This window comes from Bubalus kerabau, chromosome 2 (genome assembly GCF_029407905.1).
Source record: "Bubalus kerabau isolate K-KA32 ecotype Philippines breed swamp buffalo chromosome 2, PCC_UOA_SB_1v2, whole genome shotgun sequence".
Taxonomy (NCBI): Eukaryota; Metazoa; Chordata; class Mammalia; order Artiodactyla; family Bovidae; genus Bubalus; species Bubalus kerabau.
This window is the reverse complement of record NC_073625.1, coordinates 142,781,325-142,805,636: the sequence shown is the minus strand read 5'-3', so window position 1 is coordinate 142,805,636 and position 24,312 is coordinate 142,781,325. Positions and strand designations below refer to the sequence as shown.

At 38.1% G+C, this 24,312-nt stretch overlaps 1 protein-coding gene across 2 annotated transcripts; it reads right to left on the bottom strand.

Annotated features, from left to right (window-relative positions):
• Positions 1–1,794: 1,794 nt before the first annotated feature.
• On the bottom strand, positions 1,795–23,255 carry EIF5A2 (eukaryotic translation initiation factor 5A2). 2 transcript variants are annotated; one of them, XM_055569084.1, is made up of 5 exons: positions 23,085–23,255; positions 22,226–22,419; positions 21,580–21,684; positions 7,746–7,877; positions 1,795–1,970 (listed from the first exon to the last, which is right to left on the bottom strand). In XM_055569084.1, the coding sequence occupies exons 2-5, from the start codon at positions 22,388–22,390 to the stop codon at positions 1,920–1,922; spliced, it is 453 nt and encodes a 150-aa protein (XP_055425059.1). In that variant the 5' UTR covers positions 22,391–22,419; positions 23,085–23,255; the 3' UTR covers positions 1,795–1,919. The 2 variants fall into 2 exon arrangements, with proteins under 2 accessions (XP_055425059.1, XP_055425058.1); XM_055569083.1 differs by lacking the exon at positions 1,795–1,970 and adding an exon at positions 2,070–6,855 and having other exon boundaries at positions 23,085–23,247.
• Positions 23,256–24,312: the final 1,057 nt, after the last annotated feature.

Below are 24,312 nucleotides of genomic sequence, written 5' to 3'. Positions count from 1 at the left end.
AGGTTTTCAGATTTATCTGCATAGAATTTATTTTCATTTTCCCTCTGCATTGTTAGTCATTCTTTCTTGTTCTCATTTTTTACTTTTGTGTTTTCTTCCTTTATTTACCTTAAATAAATTAGCCAGTGATTTGTTAGTTTTTCAAGAAACCAGGATTTTATTTCAATTTTTCTATTCACCTGGTGGTTTAGTCACTAAGCCATGTCCAACTCTTGCAACCCCATGGACTGTAGCCAGCCAGGCTTCTCTATCCATAGGATTTCCCAGGCAAGAATACTGGAGTGGGTTGTCATTTCTTTCTCCAAGGGATCTGCCTGACCCAGGGATCAAACCCATGTCTCCTGCATTGCAAGTGGATTCTTTACCAACTGAACCACCAGGGAAGTTCTCTAGTCACCTAATTCTGTTTTTATCATTTCTTCTCTTATGCTCTCTTGGTTTGTTTTTTCTGGTTATTTGATTTAGGAATTTATTTACATTCCTTTCATTTTTGATATAGATGTTAAAGCTACAAATTTTCCTATATACTGCTTTAGATTCGGATATAGTTTTCATTATTTTTCAGGAATTCTTTGTTTGTAGTACTCCTTTCACTATAGAATTATGTAATAGGTTTTCAAATTTCCAGGTAGAAGGGTCTTTTTATTTTCACTTAGGATTGGTATCAGCGTTATTTTTTAACATTTCCTCTTTGTAGAAACTGTTTTCTTTGTGCCCTAAATGTCCTTTTCTTTTCAGAAAGTTCCATGTATTTGTATTTTTTTCTCTAAGGTTTACCTCAATGATTGTACAAAATTAAAATGCACTAGAGTGGCAACAATTTTAAGTGAAACTCACACACATCAGTGTGAACAAAAAAGGCAGACACACTATCAATATTAGGTAGATAAACCTCCATTCTCCCAATTAGAATCTTTGTCAGGGATCTGATAGCAATTGTGGTTGCCAAGTCTTTTTGCCCTTCTAAACACTAGGACACAAGTCATTGTGATGCTGGGTAGTACCCATGGGTGGGATCAAAAATTGTTTCAACTGGATTTAAATAACTCACAAATGGACAGTGGATTGATAAAACATTGTAGGTGGGTCCTTTTGAGCCAATACACACCCAGTGATTGTAACTGATCCTGCTGGATGAAAGTACTGTGGGAATGGGTATTTTAAGTTCCCAGTGGCACACACTTTAGACAGGCAGTACAAGTTCTAAAAGTGGCAGTCCCATAGGACACATCCTATTTGGATAGAATATTTGTTTAAATATGAGGTGGGGGGGGACCGTGAAGAAACTCAAGCTGATATGTGACATAGTCCCTTTTCACTCTTTTCTCCCTCCCATGCCTATCTCTGGGATACAAGTTATTAGTGTTTGCAAGCAGCAAAAAAGAGTGGGGCTGAGGTGTACAAGACTTTAATCCGGTGCTTCTCCCACTGCCCAGTTATGCTTGCTGGATCTGGAGGGTTGGGTGACAGTAATACTCATCACAGATAGGGGGTGACAACTGTGCTGGTAGCCTCGGTAGGTCCACACGTCAGGAAGCGACAGATGTTCTAGAATGGTGCAGTGGGTAAAAGGAAGAAACTGCTGCACCCCCTCAGGATGAATCTCCAGATGATGCTGATGAGATATGATGAGGACTGGGAAAACAGTTTGCTTCTGGGACTCATCACACCATTCACATCAGTATAGAAAGCGAACAGCAAGTCTGGTAGGGAAGGAACACCTCAGACCCTGATCAGGGGTTGGGACCACTGAACTCTCTTGCATTATGTATCCCCGGAAGAATGCACAGGAAGAGGAGGAAGGGATGCATTTATTGTTGTATCTATAGAATTTTGAACCATGTATTTTATATATTCTAAAAACTATTAAAAACTTAAAAGATTTTTTTAAAAAGTATATCTAAATCTGGAACTGAAATTTAGAAATTAACATTTTCAGGTGTAAAGCTAGGGTGCTGTACAATAAGAACCTAAAATATAGAAAAACAAACAAAATATAAGTTAGATTTTAACAGTAGTTAATTTTCTAGTATGAAAATGTCTCTAGGAATGTATATATACAAGAGTAGTATAAGCTATTAACTTTATTTAATATAACTGATGAAGTTAACAGACAAATATATTGTAACAAAAAGTTATAATTGATTAGTTTACTATCTACATTTTAAAGGATTTCACAATTATTTTAACATAGTCAAAGGCTTACTGTATGAATTTTACCCATTTTTGAAATGTAAAATACACAATTATAATATTACCCATACTACATATCTTAGAATTTTAAAGTTTTAGCTAAAACATATGAGTCTCTGCAGGTAAGAGTTCTCTTATACCTATGACAAATAAAATGTATTACTAATAAAGTGCCACTGGATTAGACAATGCCATTTCAACTATTTCCTTTTTGAAGAGAAGGACAGAAACAGTACAGAGCTACGAATTTGCATTATTCTTTATAACAAGCACAAGAGTGCTTATTTATAGTAGATATTAACCACATAAAGGATTCCTCTCAAGAAAGATAACAACTGTGACTTATGACAAGCTGTATAGTCACCACTGAATAAAGTTTACATCCAGAGTTTTAAAAAAGTGCAATCTTGAACTATGATAAACTTAGGTCTACCAATATCAAGACATAGTTTTAGGGACTTTATATAAATAAGGAACCTCTCTTTTAATTGTAAAATAGGTTGCAACTTGTAATAAGGAGTCAGGAATAGTGGTGGATGGTAAGGTTGGGCAACAAGAATTTTTTTTAGCAGGTGAAAGCCTGATATGCATTGCTAGAAGATGCATCTTTCATGTAAGGAAAACGTGTATAGATATATACAGCACTTTTCAGGCACTTGACCTCACGTGGTAGTTATGTTGATGCTCAGATGGTCATTTAATGAAAAAATATTAAATTATATAGAACTTCAAGTCATGTTCCCATAGAACATCTGTGTTCTGTAAGCTAAATCCAAATGTTCCCTGCTAAAATCAAATACCATATGCCCAATTCAGAGAAAGAAAATTTAATAAAGTTAATGGATTGAATTTTCTCAATTTTAAGGTTTTTCACAATGAAATTTTCTTACGTCTTTGTTACCTATTACTTGTCCAAATGCTGGGAGGAAAAAAGGCTTGAAAACTATGAAATATGCCTAGATATCAGAAAATTTAAAACTGTTGACCAATTAATATTATGCTGTTTATGGATATATACTTATAGTTTGTACATATACTGCTTAAGAGTCATATTTTCTTATAATAAATTTGTTACTAGTTCATATACAGAATTCCATCTGTAAACACTTTAATGTGCCCCCAAAAGTATTATGAATTTTAATTCTTTTGTCCCTAGACATGTTTTGAAAATCGCATCAAAGTTTGGCTCCAAAGCTATCTTTGGGGTCCATGCCAAAGGAGTGCTTTCAGGTGTACCATTAACGATAAGGTTCTAAGATAAGACCACCAAATTATTTTCTAAAATGAAAAAAATATGCCAAGATTCCAGTATACATGTTAGCAATATTCCAATTTTTTTCTTGAATATTTAGCATATAGTTTAAGTGTGTTGATATTACAGATTTTTATTTGTATGTATCATTGTATTACAATGTGGGAAATTTTTACAATATTCTTTCAGGCAGTTAGCTTTAAAATAAGGAAACTTCAGCTCTTAGCACAAACAGCCCTGAGAACAATGCATTCAAATTGCAACTAGAAATAATCTAATTGAGAAACTTTAAAATACAAAAACAAATTCTGGAAAAGTTGTAAATAAAAAAAAAAGTTACCAACATTTGAGGCACTACCAGACTACAGTACTTTTAAGAGTTGGAAGGACTTTGTAAAGAGAACAAACATACAAAGCTATGTGCACATATGCACACATGTTGTGCTATAATGAAAAACTGTATCCCCAAATTTTATAGCCTAAACATTTTATTGCAGCATCTTCTATTAAAGATTTCATGCTCTGGCTGCAGGAGAGTTTTGGTAATAGTTATAAAGAATCCATACAGAATTTTGTACCACAAATGGAAATGGATTCAAGAGCTTGCTGCTGCTGCTGCTAAGTCGCTTCAGTCGTGTCCGACTCTGTGCGACCCCATAGACGGCAGCCCACCAGGCTCCCCCGTCCCTGGGATTCTCCAGGCAAGAACACTGGAGTGGGCTGCCATTTCCTTCTCCAATGCATGAAAGTGAAAAGTGAATGTGAAGTTGCTCAGTTAGCAATTTCAAGTGACTTGACAGCCCTTGGAGGGGAGCATGAAAGAAACATCATGTCTATGATGCAAATGCTAAGTGAAAGTAGCAATAATTTGATCTGTTTCAGAGGGTATACAACTTTGTAGCAAATAAGATATAACAAAGTCTTCACACTAGAAATAAAATATGTTGTTCTAGAAAGAAACAAATATTCCACTTGTTAGTATAATACTGTATATAAATTGGTGAAATGCCTGCAGACAAAAAGGTATATCACTGTATAATCTATCAAGATGACAGTCTACATTCTACACATGGTAACTGTGACATTTAACATTTACTACAAAAAAGTACAACAAATACTAGGAATCAACTTTTAACATTTCTGATGTCAAAAGAGAAGTCATTTCTGTTCTATTAAAAAATGTTTCCTGCTTCCTTTTAATACAATTTATAAAGCTTTTCTAAATGAAATATATTGTTCAAGAGAAACAAGTATTGACTTACATGAAAATAAACAGTCACATATCTTTAAAATCTATAATTATATGTCAGAAGAGAATTTACACTTTATTATAGTACTTGAAATACTTATGCATAAGTAGCTTTTGCCATTCAATATATGAAGTATAGGTGCATTATTATAATTTATATATACTTTGCAATTGAAATACTTTACCTTGCAATTGAAAATATATTTATGTGAAGTTTGATAAATTAGGAAGAACAAGGGCATGCTAACCCAGAATTAATACTAAACCAGAATACTAGTGTAGTTCACTGGGGTCATATGAATGGCCAGCAAGAAGCACAGACTGGTAACTTGCTGGAATTCCTGCAGGTAACAATGCCAACCAGTCACAAGTAAGATACATACTACAGAGTATTAAAAAAACTAGAGCAGTGATACCTAAATGGAATTCTGGAAATGAAAGAATTTAGCCTAATTACTAATTGTGCTTAGATGGGCAAAAGCTAAAATGTTATACTAAAAAATGATTAACTATAACATCAATATTTCTTGTGCTTTAGAATTCCTCTTGCATTTCCTTAAAGCATCTTGCTTCTTCTCCAAGTGGTTTTGCTGAGGCCAATACAAGATTTAAAACGTGGGCAAATTAAGTAACTAAAACTGGGATCTTCTGTTCCTAATGCTATTTCCAATCACTGAGTAGACCGATTATAGCATCATGCAGATTTTCCTCTAGGTGATAGGGTACAAAGGCCTTTTAGAAGTCAATGTATGATGGGAGAGGTCTTAGAATCAGTCTTAGAGAATGAAAGTATTACTAAAAAGGTGATTTTGTTCTAAGTTTCACTGCAATATAATGGCTGTTATTGAGGCCTCACAAACCCTGTGATAATGCCTAGAATTCTGGAAATAGAGAGATATATGATCCAAAAGACTGAACAGAAATGTAACAGAATCACCTAAAATACTTTTAAAAGTAATTCAGTTTATAGAAATCTTTCCTAGCTATATTTCATACCAGTTAAGTGAATTAAGTCACATGACAATCAGATAAATACATATACTTAAGTTAAATAATAATCATATAAAGTAACTTTTCTTTTATGATTCACTTTCATGTTAGAAAAAACATACATAAATTTAACAAGCATTCCAAATAATTTAAGAATTTCCAGTTTTTGTTTAACAAATACTCTGATGTCAAAAAAAGTCTACTTAAAAATGTCTGGAAAGGAGTGATTACTACAAATATCAACTATTCAACATAATCGATAAAAAGTACTGCACAGTATCCTGTAAAGCATGTCACTCCTTTAAATAGAGAAAACAAAAGTTAAAAATGCAAACAGAAACTTCCTATTTTTATGCTGATTACAAAGGGCTCAAATAAAAAGCTACAGCTTTTACCAACACCCTCTGCCACTGTCCTTTGGGCCTTCTTTACAATATGACTTGCTAACAGCCACACAACAGTTTAACGCCTCTGTTAACCACAACAAAGTACTAAAATGACCATAATACAGATTATATTAAGTCTGCCAGAAACTTGGCAAAGAACAGAATGACTGAGGTAACACAGGTGGGCTGCACACGGTTACTAAGATAACTGGCACTTTTGATAACATTTTTGTTTAAGGATCTTTACTTGCCACACCCAGGCTGAAATTCTGACAATTCCAATCCATAATCTACTTATTCTATGATATTAAGTTTGAAATTAATGCAGAGCAATTCAACTTAAATGTGGTACATCAATACCACTGGATGCTACATTGTTTAAAACCCTGGTTTATTTATAATCTAACTAAAATTCAGGAATGATTTGCTCAGACAAATCATATCTGCTGAAGCTTATCTCATCTGTTTCTTGGACTCACATACTGAAAACCACAGGAATGTTATATAGTAAAGACACCTACAAAATTAAAAAAAAAAGTTATATATCTTGATTATTTTTTTAAATTGCTAATTGCCTACAAAACTAACTCAGCACAATTTCAAAACAACTGAAAAAGAAATGAGGTTGCTTATGAAGGCCATAGCTTTGGTGACAACTTAGAACCAAACTTTAGATCTGTAGTTGATCCAGACCTAAACAGTTTGGTCATGCCTGATGTTCCCATTTATTTGCAGGGCTTTATGGCTACAGCATATTCTTCACTCATTGCACACATGACAGATACCTAGAAGGAAAAAAAAAAAGCAGGTAAAAAGGTATTCAAAAGGCAGTATCTATATAAGATATATTTAATTCATCATACACTGGATAATTGTGGATCTATTTTTCACCCTGCTTATTTAACTTTAAAAACTTTATTTTTAATTGGAGGATAATTGCTTTTCAATATTGTGTTGGTTCCTGCTATACATCAACAGGAATCAGCCATAGGTATACCTATGTCCTCTCCCTGTTGACCCTCCTCCCACCCCTCTAGGTTGTCACAGAGCACTGGGTTTGAGCTCCCTGCATCATACAGCAAGTTCCCACTGCTCATCTATTTGGCATGTGGTCATGTATACGTTTCCAGACACAGAGAACAGACTTGTGGATACAGTGAGGGAAGGAGAGGATGAGATGAGTATTCATGGATGTTTTATACATATTTATTTTGGAAAGAGGCATTCCAAGATCAAATCATCTTTCTCTACAGTTTTCTAGAGAAGAATTTCTTAAACTGTGGTTTTTAAAACAATTTCCAGGGAACAGGAAAATAAGAAGTATAAATGCCACAACACTTAGATGTTATACTTCTGAAAGTCATAAGAAAGATAAAATAAATCACCTTCACTCTTTAGAATTCCCATAACATCCTTTCTCATCCTTCAGAATAGTTCAGGCTGACCTTCAAAACAAATTTGGGATTGACAGTGTCTATGTAGTAAAAAATGAACTTTGATATGTTTTTGGGGAATGGGCATGGTAAAAGGTATCCTGGGAAAACTGCCTAATTCTAGAGTTCCTTTTCAACATTTCAGCACTATTTAACAGCTGTATTTCTTATAGTATTTTATGCTAATTTAGGTCAAAGCTTTTATAAAATGGCTTAAAAAAAATCTCCCCATAGGTCTTTACCTGTACATCTTCACCTGCATTATATTTTCCTTCTATTTCTTTGCCTAGTTCACCCTCTGGCAGCTTAAGATCCTCACGAACTTCACCAGTTTCTGTTAGCAGGGAAAGGTAACCATCCTGAATGCATATCAGCTATTGAAAGAAATTATATCATTTGCACTGATTAGATTATATCCACTCCTTTGTAATTTTAACATGAATTGCCATTTACATTTATTTGTATAAGTACACAGTAATACATTAATAAATTTTTGGTACTTAAGAATGCTACACATAGAAAAGTAGAAGATAAAAAGTATAAATTCATTCCTTCTTGCAGTCTTCCCCCCCCCCACAATCTCTACATTATTCAACAATCTGGCTTTTTTAAAATAGCGTATCCAGAAGTATTTACAATTATGTACACAATACAAATATAGTTGTTTTCAAAAATAAATGAGTTATTTTTCAGCAAGTTGTTTCACTTAAATATGTCTTAGAAATCTTTCAATTTTAGAAAATATGGACTTAGCTTAATCTCTTTAATCTGTATGGATAAATCCATACAGATTATCCATAAACTGTATGGATACAGTTACTGATTTAACCATTTTTGTACTAATGGGCATAAAAGTTATTTTCAGTTTTTCATGACTATAAACAATATGTTTTATAATTTGATTATACACAAACTGAAGTGGAAAATTTTTAGTCTCCAGCTCACTGCTAACAACACTAGGTTTTTTTAAAAAGAAAAAAATTAGCTTGTTGATGACATTAATGCAACAAACCCAGTCATCAACCTAACCTGCAAAAAGACATAGTTTTGATATCATTGAATTTTTTTCATTACAGGTATGAGGAAACTGGCAGGCCACATTCATTTATTCTAAAAGCAGGTACACCATCAGTGTGCCTAGAATTCCAAGAGGTTTTATGAAAGGCAACCAGCCAGCACACCAGATGCTAACACTGAGATACACAAAAGGAATCAGAGACACGGTCCCTGGTCCCCTTCAGCCACTATTTCATACACAGGCATACCCCAGAGATAGGCTGTCAGAGCGCTCCTTTATGGCGCTACCGACTCAGGCAGTGGCTTTCCACAGACACTGCACTGACCACAGGAGATTTCAGTTTTTGCACATGTCTATAATCTCAAAAACAAAAAGCCACCCTATTGAGCCACCACAAACAACTTAATCTTTTGGTCACTCAAACATTTGTGAGATAGCTGGCAGAAAAGGGCGGGGGAGCAAGGAGGTTGAGACAGAAGTGTGACTTTTAGACAACCACAGGCTCATTGTTTTTATTTTAGCTCCTTTAGCAACTCCCTGAGGTAGAACTTGTCAATTTTAAGAGTTAAAGGTTCCCACTCCATTAGCGACTGAACCACATTAGCCAAATAATAATATTGGTATTTTGAGATTTATATGGTATTTTATTTTTTAAGAGCAATTCATAACATAGCATTCATAAGCCATGGGATGAACTATAAAGCATTTCAAATACAAAAATGTACAGACATATAAAACATCTACTAAAGTATTTGCTTATAAGCATTAAAATAAATTGGTATAATAAATAAAATTAAAATTTTCAAAAATAAAACTAAGCTACAGAAAAATGAAATTAAATAATAATAATGAATTATTTGATCTTCTTAAAGAAAAGCTGTAAAAGTAATGCAATAAAATCCTTTGTCTTTTACTTAAATTTACTCTTTGTTAACATTTAACCATGTGCTTTTTTAAAAATCTCTAGTATATATGGAATATATAAAATGCTTCCATACATATTCTTATTATTTTTACTGAACCATTTGAGAGTAAGTTTCAAACATTATGACTCTTTAGCAATTATACTGTGTTCTTCTCAAGGACATACTCATATAATCACAGTTTATTTTTCAAAATCAGGAAATTCAATACTGCTAACATATTATTTAATATACAGTCTGTATTCAAAGCTGCAGTATTGTCTTTTTTTCCCTCCCAGCTCCAGGATCATGCCTGGTATTTTTTTGGCTATCATACCAGTTCAGTCTCTTAATTTGGAACAGCTCCTGATCCTTCGTCTTTCATGACACTGACGTTTTTGACAAGCACAGATTCATTGAATTATAGAATGTTTCTTAGTTTGAGTTTGTCAGTTTCTTAATGAATAAGATAGTGCATTTTTGGAAGGATTACTGCATAAATGATGTGTCCTCAGAGTATCACATCAAGAGGTAAATAATGTCTATTTCCTATTACTGGTGATATTAACTTTGATTACCTGGCTACAGTAGTATCTGCCAGATTTTTCCACTTTCAAGGTATCATTTCCCCTTTTGTAATTTTCAATCTTGTAAAAAAAAAAAAAGCTAACGGTGTCATTTTTGTGTCTCAAACATATTACTGTGCAACTTTTTCAATCTTTCCTCAAAGCCCTCTCTGATTCTATACAGTCAGAAGGAGATGGTGGTAAGGAGAGAGTTATAATTCTAAATATTTCCTTCTGATCCTTCACCTTAAGCAAATCTACTCATTGGCTACACTAAAGCCTTTGACTGTGTGGATCACAACAAACTCTGGAAAATTCTTCAAGAGATGGGAATACCAGACCATCTTACCTGCCTCCTGAGGAATCCATATGCAGGTCAAGAAGCAACAGTTAGAACCTTACATGGAACAATGGACTGTTTCAAAATTGGGAAAGGAGTACATTAAGGCTATATATTGTCACCCTGCTTATTTAACTTATATGCAGAGTACATCATGCAAAATGCCAGGCTGGATGAAGCACAAGCTGGAATCAAGATTGTTGGGAGAAATATCAATAACCTCAGATATGCAGATGAAACCATCCTTATGGTAGAAAGTGAAGAGGAACTAAAGAGCCTCTTGATGAAGGTGAAAGAGAAGAGTGAAAAAGCTGGCTTAAAACTCAACATTCAAAAGACGAAGATCATGGCATCTGGTCCCATCACTTCATGGCCAACAGATGGGGAAACAATGGAAACAGTGACAGACTCTACTTTCTTGGGCTCCAAAATCACTGCGGATAGTGACTGCAGCCATGAAATTAGAAGATGGCTTGCTCCTTGGAAGAAATGCTATGACAAACCTAGACAGCATATTGAAAAGCAGAGACGTTACTTTGCCTACAAAGGTCAATATTAGTCAAAGCTATGATTTTTTCAGTAGTCATGTATGGATGTGAGAGTTGGACCATAAAGAAGGTTGAGTGCCAAAGAATTGATGCTTTTGAACTGTGGTGTTGGAGAAGGATTCTTGAGAGTCCCTTGGATTGCAAGGAGATGAAACCAGTCAATCCTAAAAGAAATCAATCCTGAATATTCACTGGAGGGACTGATGCTAAAGCTGAAGCTCTAATTCTTTGGCCACCTGATGTAAAGAGCCAACTTGTTGGAAAAGACCCTCGTGCTGGGAAAGATTGAAGGCAGGAGGAAAAGGGGATGACAGAGGATGAGATGGTTGGATGGCATCACCAACTCAATGGACATGAGTTTGAGGCAAGCTCTGGGAGATGGTGAAGGACAGGGAAGCCTGGTGTGCTTCAGTCCATGGAGTTGAAAAGAGTCGGACTCAACTGAGTGACTGAACAACAATACTCATTTGGTAACTTTGAAATGTTTTGAAGAATTTTTTTTGGTAGAAAAATCCTTTTCTTAATGGTAAGCAAGGAGACAGGAGAGGGCAGGGTCAGAAAACTTGTAATAGAAGAGTCAATCATGCAGTGGCATACCAAGCTACTGAATGACATCTGAAATTATACCATATCCCCAAAATACTAGTACCAGAATGTGGTATCTATTATTCCCTACTAAAAGAATACAATGTATGGTGTTATTTCTCTTCATAGGGCTCTTGGGAAAACGGATAATTCCAGGTCCAGAGTAGGAAGCATACAAGATGTGAAAGCATGATGATCCATATCAAAGGGATTCAGGAGCTAACTGAAATAAGGGCCCTCTGGCCAAAGATAGAACAATTTGAGAATGAATAATGATAATAACTATAATATATTGAAACATAAATGTGTTTAAATGCTTGAGTTCAAAGTGGCAAAAAAACATTTCACTGGTCATCTTCAATAAAAGCCAGAGAACCAACTAATTTTGAAAACTGGTAATTAAAGGCAAAGAATCAAGTATTTATATTGCCTTTCCTATTATATACTATTGCAAGGGTAATCAAAAAAGCTAAAGGAAAGTTTCTCTTTATAGAAGTGTTCTGGCTTTTATTTTTAAAAAAAAAAAAAGAATAACTGATTATTATTACTTTGTCTTCCCTAATGAGTTAATGGATTGAGGCAGTTATTACATATCTAATAACATCACAAAAGAGCAAACCATAAGATTCATTTACTTGATGACTGCACAGAACATCACCTTTGGAGTAGTTCTTGTTAAAGAAAAAAGATGAAAAAAAAAATCTAAACTAGATCTGTACATTTAATTATTCATTTTCAGAAATATGTGGGACAAAGGAACATGTTAAAGAACAAGGAAAATGCAATTAGCAAAATAAAGCCTGTGAGAAAGTCTATAGAGCAACATTCTTCATCAAAAAATTGAGAGGGGGCAGAGAGAGAGAGAAATTAAGAAGGGAGGAAAGACAGACTCAAATGCATGTATGAGAGAGGAGAGCCTATAAAGCAGATTTAAGAGATACCTCAACCAATTTCAATGTGTGGACTTTATTTAGGTCCTGATTTAGAAAAACTACAAAATAAAAACAATTAACTATCACATCTGAAAAAGCAAAACACAAATACAATTAAGAAAATGTAGATATTGACTGGATATTTGAAGACATTAAGGAATTACTAATTTTTGAGGTACCACAGTGTGCTTTGATCTTGCTCTTTACAGCCCTTACCTTTTAAAAATGTGTATCAAAATATTTGCAGATGAAATGATAAATAACATAATATCTGGAATTAGCTTCAAAATAATCGAGACAGAGGATACAGGAAATAAAAGTAGATGGTGGGGTATAAATGAAATAAGATTTGCTATGTATTGATAATTTTTTAAGGCGGATGATGGGTATATGAGGTTCATATTTTGAAAATGTCTACTATAAAAAGCAAAAAAGAAAAATGCTATGGTATATCAGAATTCTAGAAAGAGCACCGTAACCACTAAATAGCTGGAGGCACAGGGAGCTGTGGAAACAAAGCATGAACTGAAAGGAAGTATGTGGAGAAAGCCAGTGACTGGAGATTCTGTCCATGATGTGGTCAGATAAAAACATGAAAAAGGAAAATTATGGGGCAACTTTTTGCCTGTATTTTATTATTGGTACACAACAGCAGAAAGCTGGAGAAGGAATAGCATCACTACAGGTGACTTCGTAGCCCTAACTTCTGAACTTAATTTTATTTCTCAATATATTTCAAAACAGTCAGACTTTTAGGTAAGACCTCCTTTTTTCTCCTCCTTCCTTTTCCTTTTCCTCCAGCACTCTCAAGCTACTTCTTTAGAGCTGCTGGTCCCTGGCGGCGGGGGTAGGGGGGCATGGGGAGGAGATCGGGCAAGAAGGAACTGAATGCTTGACCACTGTTAACAAACAACACAAGTAAATAACACTATTATCAACTAGGGTGCTATCTGACCCATCAAGCCATAAAATTGGGTATGCATAGCACCACTTCATCAAGTGCAAGCTGCATATATGAGACCAACCTGAGCAGGTCCTGAAGGCACAGGCAAGCTGTATGAGACTCAGAAAGTACCTTCTGCAACATCCACCACTTCCCCCTAAACTCATACCAGTGGCTTTATTGGGGGAGTTCCCTATGCGCAGCTGACTGAAAAATAAAAAAAGTCAAGAGTGGTTTCTAGATGGTTATGCATGGTCTGATGAAACTACTTGGAGAGACAGTGAGGAAGAGAACTTCATGCACTGGACTCAGAGGATAAAGAACTGAAGGTTTAGATTTACACGGATGATGGGCAATGGCTAAGAGTCTGTATGGAAGTTCAACCACACTGAAAGAACAAGATGGGAAAACTGCTGACAATAAGGTCTGGGAGAGTGGTACCTGGAGGGACCTCTCTGAATAGAGAATGTGTCCATATAATGCTTACCAAGGGGACACGCTACTGAGGAGGCAGACAGGTGACAAGATGATTCTATCGGCAAATGTCACTTAGTTTCTTACTGTAGTCTTCTCAGTCCTTGCTCAATTGGCTTATCAATGACTGGCCATTGTGGCATAAGCTAATTGACACAGGTTTTTTCTCACCAAGGCTGATGTGACCTACAGCCACTACTGACTACAGCTGCTGCTGGTACCTCAGACCACAGACCAACGCAGAGTCACTGATATGGCACTATTTCCTAGGGCAAAGGTCAGGGGCCTGAGGTCAGGGCTGGCGGTCAAGAGGAGCTACCCCATGCCCGAGGTCAGGGGCAGCAGCCGAGAGGAGCTACCCCACGTCCAAGGTAAGGAGCAGCAGCTGTGCTTTGCTGGAGCAGCCATGAAGAGATACCCTACATCCAAGGTAAGAGAAACCCAAGTAAGACAATAGGCACTGAGAAAGGGCATCAGAGGGCAGACAGACTGAAACCACAATCACAGACAACTAGCCAATCTGATCACATGGATCACAGCCTTGTTTAACTCAATGAAACTAAGCCATGCTGTGTGGGGCCACCCAAGATGGACGGGTCATGGTGGAGAGGTCTGACAGAATGTGGTCTGCTGAAGAAGGGATGGCAAACCACTTCAGTATTCTTGCCTTGAGAACCCCATGAACACAATGAAAAGGCAAAATGATAGGATACTGAAAGAGGAACTCCCCAGGTTGGTAGGTGCCCAATATGCTACTGGAGATCAGTGTAGAAATAACTCCAGAAAGAATGAAGGGATGGAGCCAAAGCAAAAACAACACCCAGTTGTGGATGCGACTGGTGATAGAAGCAAGGTTTGATGCTGTAAAGAGCAATATTGCATAAGAACCTGGAATGTTAGGTCCATGAATCAAGGCAAATTGGAAGTGGTCAAACGGGAGATGACAAGTGTAAACATTGACATTCTAGGAATCAGCAAACTAAGATGGATTGGAATGGGTGAATTTAACTCAGATGACCATTATATCTACTACTGTGGGCAGAAATCCCTTAGGAGAAATGGAGTAGCCATTATAGTCAACAAAAGAGTCTGAAATGCAGTACTTGGATGCAATCTCAAAAACAACAGAATGATCTCTGTTTGTTTCCAAGGCAAACCATTCAATATCACGGTAATCCAAGTCTATGCCCCGACCAGTAGCACTGAAGAAGCTGAAGTTGAATAGTTCTATGAAGACCTACAAGACCTTCTAGAACTAACACCCAAAAAAAATGTCCCTTTCATTATAGGGGACTGGAATGCAAAAGTAGGAAGTCAAGAAACACCTGGAATAACAGGCAAATTTGGCCTTGGAGTACAGAATGAACCAGGGCAAAGGCTAATAGATTTCTGCCAAGAGAACGCACTGGTCATAGCAAACACCCTCTTCCAACAACACAAGACAAGACTTTACACATGGACATCACCAGATGGTCAACATCGAAATCAGATTGATTATATTCTTCGCAGCCAAAGATGGAGAAGCTCTATACAGTCAGGAAAAACAAGACAGGGAGCTGACTGTGGCTCAGATCATGAACTCCTCATTGCCAAATTCAGACTGAAATTGAAGAAAGTGGAGAAAACCACTAGACCATTCAGGTATGACCTAAATCAAATCCCTTATGACTATACAGTGACAGTGACAAATAGATTTAAGGGACTAGATAGATAGATAGTGCCTGATGAACTATGGATGGTGGTTGGTGACATTGTATAGGAATCAGGAATCAAGACCACCCCAAGAAAAAGAAATGCAAAAGAGCAAAATGGCTGTCTGAGGAGGCCTTGCAAATAGCTGTGAAAAGAAGGAAGCGAAAAGCAAAGGCGGAAAGGAAAGATATAAGCATCTGAATGCAGAGTTCCAAAGAATAGCAAGGAGAGATAAGAAAGCCTTCCTCAGCGATTAATGCAAAGAAATAGAGGAAAACAACAGAATGGAAAAGACTAGAGATCTTTTCAAGAAAATTAGAGATACCAAGGGAACATTTCATGTAAAGATGGGCTCAATAAAGGACAGAAATGGTAGGGACCTAACAGAAGCAGAGGATATTAAGAAGAGGTGGCAAGAATACACAGAAGAACTGTACAAAAAAGATCTTCATGACCAAGATAATCACGATGGTGTGATCACTCATCTAGAGCCAGACATCCTGGAATGTGAAGTCAAGTGGGCCTTAGAAAGCATCACTACAAACAAAGCTAGTGGAGGTGATGGGATTCCAGTTGAGCTATTTCAAATCCTGGAAGATGATGCTGTGAAAGTGCTGCACTCAATATGCCAGCAAATTTGGAAAACTCAGCAGTGGCCACAGGACTGGAAAAGGTCAGTTTTCATTCCAATGCCAAAGAAAGGCAATGCCAAAGAATGCTCACACTACTGCACAATTGCACTCATCTCACACACTAGTAAAGTGATGCTTAAAATTCTCCAAGCCAGGCTTCAACAATATGTGAACTGTGAACTTCCAGATGTTCAAGCTGGTTTTAGAAAAGGCAGAGGAACCAGAGATCAAATTGCCAACATCCGCTGGATCATGGAAAAAGCAAGAGAGTTCCAGAAAAACATCTATTTCTGCTTTATTGACTATGCCAAAGCCTTTGACTGTGTGGATCACAATAAACTGTGGAAAATTCTGAAAGAGATGGGAATACCAGACCACCTGACCTGCCTCTTGAAAAATCTGTATGCAGGTCAGGAAGCAACAGTTAGAACTGGACATGGAACAACAGACTGGTTCCAAATAGGAACAGGAGTACGTCAAGGCTGTATATTGTCACCCTGCTTATTTAACTTATATGCAGAGTACATCATGAGAAACACTGGGCTGGATGAAGCACAAGCTGGAATCAAGATTGCCAGGAAAATATCAATAATGTCAGATATGCAGATGACACGTCCCTTGTGGCAGAAAGTGAAGAACTAAAGAGCCTCTTGATGAAAGTGAAAAAGGAGAGTGAAAAAGATGGCTTAAAACTAACATTCAGAAAACTAAGATCATGGCATCCAGTCCCATCAGTTCATGGCAAACAGATGGGGAAACAGTGGAAACAGTGGATGACTTTATTTTTGGGGGGCTCCAAAATCACTGCAGATGGTGACTGCAGCTATGAAATTAAAAGACGCTTACTCCTTGGAAGGAAAGTTATGACCAACCTAGACAGCATATTAAAAAGCACAGACTTACTTTGTTAACAAAGGTCCATCTAGTCAAGGCTATGGTTTTTCCAGTGGTCATGTATGGATGTGAGAGTTGGACAAGAAAGCTGAGCCCAGAAGAATTGATGCTTTTGAACTGTGGTGTTGGAGAAGACTCTTGAGAGTCCCTTGGACTGCAAGGAGATCCAACCAGTCCATCCTAAAGGAGATCAGTCCTGGGTGTGGAGGGACTGACGTTGAAGCTGAAACTCCAATAGTTGGCCACCTGATGCGAAGAGGTGACTCATTTGAAAAGACCCTGATGCTGGGAAAGATTGAGGGCGAGAGGAGAAGGGGACAACAGAGGGTGAGATGATTGGATGGCATCACGGACTCAATGGACATGGGTTTGGGTAGACTCCGGGAGTTGGTGATGGACAGGGAGGCCTGGCGTGCTACGGTTCATGGGGTCACAAAGAGTTGGACACGACTGAGCGACTGAACTGAACCTAGGGCAAAGAGCCAGCTGCTTGGTGATAGTATATTCCCTCCATCATGGAAGAGGCAGCAGTTTGTGCTCACTGCAATATATTCTTACTTTACATATAAATTTGCCTTTGCTGCCTGCAGTGCTTCTGCTGAAATCTCATCTGTGGATTTATAAACTGTCACATTCCTTCAGAACCTCACACAGTGTCGTTTCTGGTTAAAAAATTCATTTGACAGGCGAAATAAAAGACAGCAGGACAACACTCAGAGGAGTCACTGCTCCATGTACTCCCATCATTCTAAGAGAGTTTGCATTGGCCTACTCATCTTTGCCACCTGCTGGACAATGCACGCCTGGGTGCTGTTTTACAAGTTACAATATATTCCAATATATGGTACTATTTCTCCCAAAGGTAAAATACACAGGCCTAGGAACCAAAGGTAGAAGGCTCTTCTCACTATTACCCTCACTGATCCTATAGCAAAATACCTGTTTCTTCTCCCTGCAACACTGGGATCTGCTGATTTAGAGGTTTTCTATTCCAAAGAACACTGCTTCTACCAGGGAACACAAAGATTCCACAAACAGGTTAAAAAGTATAAAAAGACTTCAAACACAGAATTCATTGCATCATTATTTTCTTTGTTGTTCTATTTTAAGTTGCAGCAACAAAATTCAACTCCTTATATAATAGGCATACACTTATTTGAAGAATATACTAGGATTTAACATTCATAGTTTTGGAAATTCACCAATAATCCAAAGATACAAAATCTATACTTTAACATGTCCTGTAGTGATTAGCTTTCCTTCTAAAAAGTGATCTTTAAATGACAAATAAAACTTTAGTGAATGACGAAAATGCATTTAACTTGTGGTGTGGTGCACAGGAACATAGAACTTTCTAAACCAATATGATTCAAGGGAGTAGCAGAGTTTGAACAAGCGTTTCTATATTTAAGTGTCTGGGGAGTCCCAAAAGTATATAAGTGTATTTACATTTTACACTATCAGTGAGCCCCAGACAACCATAACTAGTTTTGAGAGAAAGGATGGAAATTAGCAATTCCAGCTACATCTTGGAATGGAATTCAGAAGACAATTTTTCTTTCATTTTGAACTTATTTTAAAATACATAAAATTATAAATACGTTTATTTTCTTAAACAAAGATTTACCTTTTAATTATTATAACGAATACACACACACACATATGTATATATTTCACTTCAGCTGACTGCCAAACTGGCATTTGAAATACTGAATTCAGCAAATACAAAGGACTACAAGTAGCCAAATAGTAAGTAGAAATTGAATCAAGCCACTTGGATAGTGAAGACCACCATGCTAATGCTAAGTCGCTTCAGTCGTGTCCAACTTTGTGCGACCCCATAGATGGCAGCCCACCAGGCTGCCCCGTCCCTGGGATTCTCCAAGCAAGAACACTGGAGTGGGTTGCCATTTCCTTCTCCAATGCATGAAAGTGAAAAGTGAAAGTGAAGTCAGTCGTGTCCGACTCGTAGTGACCCCACGGACTGCAGCCCACCAGGCTCCTCCATCCATGGGATTTTCCAGGCAAGAGTACTGGAGTGGGGTGCCATTGCCTTCCATAGCACAATGAATATAACTGGAAGGGTTCATCAAACTAATTTTTTAAATGAACAGAAATAAGTATTCTATGCTGACTTGATAATGAAGGGGTGTGATCACTGAGTGCTCACTCTGCAAGGCACTTTTCTAAGAATTAACTAATTAATCCTTACAGTGATTCCACGAGGAGTTTATAATTCTTATCCTTATTTTATAAATACAAAAAGGCAGTTGAGAGATTAAATAACTCGTCAATCAACGTCATGTAATTAGTAGGTGCCAAAGAAAGGATCTGATCCTAGACTGTTAGGCTTGAGCCATTTTCTTACAAGCTCTGCAACACAGACTATATACTGAATGCTGGGACTACAGTGAACCAAGTGAGGCACTTGTTTTGGGTGCAAAATTTAAGGTGGTGTGCATGTGCACACAAACACACAAAACCCTCAGTGATCAGGTTAAGGTAGTATTTTTAAAAATTAGAATGTGAAAATTCTATAATGAACAAATTTTCAGACAAGATCAGAATTTGATTTTTCCCTTCTGACTTAGGCCCCTATGTTGCTTGGCATTGTTACTGGTCTTGTCTTTATGTAAAATTTTGTGCTTGAGGCAAGGGCTTTACTAATCTCATTTCCCTCATTCTAGTTCTGGTCCTGCCAAAATACAACTCAAACCAAAATTTTCCTTTATGTTAATCCTGAGTTCTAATCAATGATTGGCTAATTTAATCACAGTGGTAGTCATCTGAACTACTGATACTATTTTTCTGAAACATTCAAAGGCAAAAGCATTATATACTGAATGAATATTAATGGATATTGCATATTCAAAGCATTCACATGTTAAGGATGAAAACAGAAATTCATTTTTGGCAAAAGAAAATTCTATGCTTAGCTTTAGTTGGCTGTACCATCCTTACCTCATTGAATAATCATGTATGCATTTAACAAATGTTTACCGAGCACCCACAGAGTCAGATACGACTGAAGTGACTTAGTAGCAGCAGCAGCACTGTATGCAATGTCTAAGTACTCCAAGAATTAGTGATTAAGTGAAGTTTTTATATAGGAAAAAATAGTTTGGGGCATATATCTAATTAAGAGGTAATTATGGGGTACATATTCTCATTTAACCTTCATATTATCCCTCCTTTGTAGATGGGAAGACTGAGGCTTAGAAAGGTTGCATAATTTGTCCAAGATCACCCAGCTTGAAAGTGGCAGGACTAGATTGAAACTCAGATCTGCCTGACTTAAAAAAAAAAACTTTCTACTATTCTACTAAGACAATTTAAATTTCTGCAGACTTTTTAACAACAATAGAAAACATTTATTAAGAGGGAAAATGAAAATATAAAACTGCTTACTAGATTAAAATTGTGTAAAAATATGTTTGAAAGTGAAGTTGCTCAGTCGTGTCCTACTCTTTGCAACCCCATGGACTGTAGCCTATCAGGCTCCTCTGTCCATGGGATTTTCCAGGCAAGAGTGCTGGAGTGGATTGCCATTTCCTTCTCTAGAGTGCTGGAGTGGATTGCCATTTCCTTCTCCAAAAAAATATGTTTACATGTGGACAAAAACTAAAAGGAAATCATTGGATATTGCAGTTAATGGTAACATTCTTTAAAAATTATAAACACAATATTAAGTAATGAAAGAAATCAGTTTAAATTGGGTAAAACAAATTGAGCATCACATTTGTATTTTCACTATGTAAAATGAATAGAAAAGAGTTCTACATATAGCATGTTTGATAAAGAAATTAAAGACTTTCAAGAAAGACTTTAGTTATGATTAATCTGAGTTTCCACATCCTATGAGGTCAGTGGTTTAGTTACTATCAATACTCCAAACAAGAAAATGCTATCATTAAACATGACTTATCCAAATGTATAATTGGAACTAAAAGTTGCAGTTTATACCTATAATTTCACAGCATGGTCACTGAATATAAATAAAACTACAAAGTTTTTTTTTTTTTTCCTTCACCTATTCAGTGACCATACATTTTATCCTTTGTATTTATGGCTTTCAACTTATTTCCCTATTTAAGGACACCAAATTCTGACACTCATTCATTAATACATACAAACTTGGTTGGTGGAACATGAATTCCAAAAATTTCTTGAGAATCTTAGGTCTGGTAAGGTTAAAAAAAAAAAAAATTACCTAGAAGGGAATTATTTAAACTTGAAATAATTTACAGCAAAGAGAATAGTAATTTTACTAAACATTGGACTCACAATATGGAGTCACTTGATCTGAAAAATAGGAAGTGTTCAAATTTTTAAAATGCAAGAATGTTAAAGGGCAAACTAACAGTCATCCTAGATAAAGTACAAGTGTTAAACAGCACTATATTTCTCCAATTTCTAAGATAAGCAGTACCTAATACTGGGTTAGAAAAACCTACAAAACTACTTGTGGGTTTTATTAAATTACAACTGACAGTAGAAAGTATTTGCACCTTTAGGAAACAAGTAGTATTTTAAAGGAAATTAATACTTACTTGATAATCATTTCTCTTAATATTTGGAACATCCATGTTGTGAGTAGAAGGGCAAATATCTTCATACTTTTTGCCCGTGAAAATATCAATTCCAACAAGGTGAACCTAACAGAGAAGGGAGAACAGGAAATCTGTTTAATCTTTGCCAAGGTATCACTCATTACATACACAGAAGCATAATACCAATGCTGATTATGACAGATTCTTTCTTCTTTCAAGGTCATCTAATTTTACTTTCTTAGAAAAAAAAAGTAGTGGTCATACAACTGAGAAGCAGTGAACAACTAAACAGTATCATGACATTTCAAGACACAATATCATACAGTCTAGTAACCCAATCATAAAAGTGCTTAAGAAAAATGAGGTTAGTTTCCTTAGAATGATGTTAGAACAGGTTTTTTCATTTGTAAAATAGATCGCCTAAGTCACTAGGATTCAGGAAAGTTTCAATTCCCAGTTAATGAAACATTATTGGGCCCAAGAAGGAAATGCTACCTTTCAGTATTCAAATAGCCGATCACCCAGTAATTGTGGGAAGAATAAAAATGTGTTCTTACACACTTATAAGTCCAGAAACCTCATGTTCTGTAATGGAATACAAATGATCAAAACCCCAACGCCAAGGCAGACCAGGAAGGGCATTTACCTTGGCATGACCGTGCTTTCCAGTTTTGGAAGTTGACATCTCCACTATCTTGCATGGTCGTCCTTTGAGCACCACGAAGCCGTTTTTGCGCAGGGCGGAACACTGCATAGGGTAAGTACTGGAAGCCCCAGCATCTCCAGTAGTGAAATCAATTTCATCCGCCATGGTGGGCTAGGGATATTCTTCTGAGGGTACTATGCAAAAAGTTTGTTTGCTTTTTAACAACTAGCATGCAAGCAGGGAAACGCCTCATTTCGGACAAGTAACGAGCCAAGCATCATGGATCTATTATTTCTGCATTTATAGAACACCCACCCGGAATAGCGGGCACTTTTTAACTCCGGCCTTACAAACTTTTCCATCCTTTGGTGGGGAGGTGGGAGGGAAGTCGCAGCAGAGCTCGCTGGGGTTGGGGAATACCCGCCGAGGGCGCTCACCCGCTCGGGGGGCAGCAAATCCCGGCCCCCACCGTCCCACAGCCGGACGACCTTCCCGCACCGCGCCGCCCGGCCCTCTGCCGCCGCCCGGATCCTCAGTGCGGGGGACCCAGCCCAGGCCGCACATCCCTGCGAAGGATGGGGATAACAGGACCTGGCCATCAGCACCTGCCCCTCGGGCAGTGGGCGCACACTTCTCCCTCCAGCCTGCAGCGGCGTCACTTCGACCTCTCAGACACCCTCTGTCCTGCCGACATCCCCGGCCCGGCGCCTCACGGGCCTGAGCCCTGGCGGGTCCCGCGCTCGCCTCGGTCCCCCATCCATCCTTCCTCCTCTTCTCGGTCGGGGCTCGGCTCTGGCTGCCTACCCCAGCCCTTCCTCGCTCCGGTCGCAGCCCCACCACCTTTTCCCCGAGTCTTCACCTTTCAGAAGGTAGAGAGAGCCTTTTGCCTGCGCACCCGCGCCGGTCCCGCACAGCGGCGGCGGCGGCAGCTGTGGCGGCCGCGGCAGTTCCAAGAGACGGGGCGGGGCCGCCACACTTTCCACACCCCGGCCTCCCCGCCCTTTCCCGCCCCCACCTCAGCCCCACTTCCGGGATAGGTCCCGGCGCGTCATAGGCACCGCCCTCTCGCGCTACCATTGGCTATAAGCTTCCTGAGGCCCCGCCCAGTCACGTGAAGAGCGCCCTGGCAACCCCACGTGCTGCGGATTAGTGCACTTCCGGCGTGAAGAGCACTTTATGGAGTCCGGTTGCTGAGGGTAAACTCGCCGGCAAGGAAACTTGCTCTCTAAAACTTCCAGGTGCAATTAAGTTAGGGTCCCTGTCGAACTGAACGGAAACTAAGCCACGCACTCGATGGCCCGTGCCCTCAGGTGTTGTGGTAGTTGTCATGTGACGGCTGTCAGAACTCACAAGGCGTGCGAATTCAACGAGTGTATCTCGTGGCTTTGGAGGGAACTTTGGGTTCCAACTTCTGGCCCAACTTGAAGCCCTACTTGGCGTTCCAAACCATGCTTTTTCCTTGAGGAAGAGCATGAGTGCAGTATGGTGTTACCCGGCTCCCACTGTGGGCTTCGCGGGAGACACCAGCCGCCCACTATGAGATTCCAGCAGCGGCTGCCACTGCTGATCCGCTTTCAAGGGGGAGAACTCCTGAGACATCCCACGAATTAAAAAGCAGCTGTGAAATGACCTAACTCTCTACTCACACTCCTCACATCAGAGGCTGTTACCGAGTTTTGGAGGCAAATGGTGTCTGACTCCTACTGCATTGTCCAGCAGAAAGATGTGCTGCCAAACTCAGTTCTTACATCCTCCTGGCATTGGGATTCCTTCAAGTTTGAGGTATGCCTGTACCTCATTAGGCCAGTTGGGTTGTCTTGGAATTAATATGGAGCCAGTAGTGACTTGAATAGGATTAGGACCGAGTTTCTTAAAAAGAAATGCATTCTCCTTTTCTCAGTGGTTTCACAGCCCACCAAATTCTACTACCTTGCAGAGATGGCCTTAAAACCCCAGTTTATGTGGCCCTGTGATTTTGTACTGCTGTCTCATGAAAAATTCCATTTCCCACTCTTCTATGTGACTCCATGGTTTACACAGAATGTTTCACGTGTGTTGTCCAGTCTAAAATTTACAGTAAGCAAGTG

Coding starts and splice junctions, on each gene's coding strand:
- EIF5A2 (XM_055569083.1), bottom strand. CDS start 22,390: ATGGCGGATGAAATTGATTTCACTACTGGAGATGCTGGGGCTTCCAGT. Junction 7,878..21,579: donor TTAAGAGAAATGATTATCAA/GTAAGTATTAAT, acceptor TTCTTTCAATAG/CTGATATGCATTCAGGATGG. Junction 6,856..7,745: donor ATGCAGGTGAAGATGTACAG/GTAAAGACCTAT, acceptor TTTTCCTTCTAG/GTATCTGTCATGTGTGCAAT.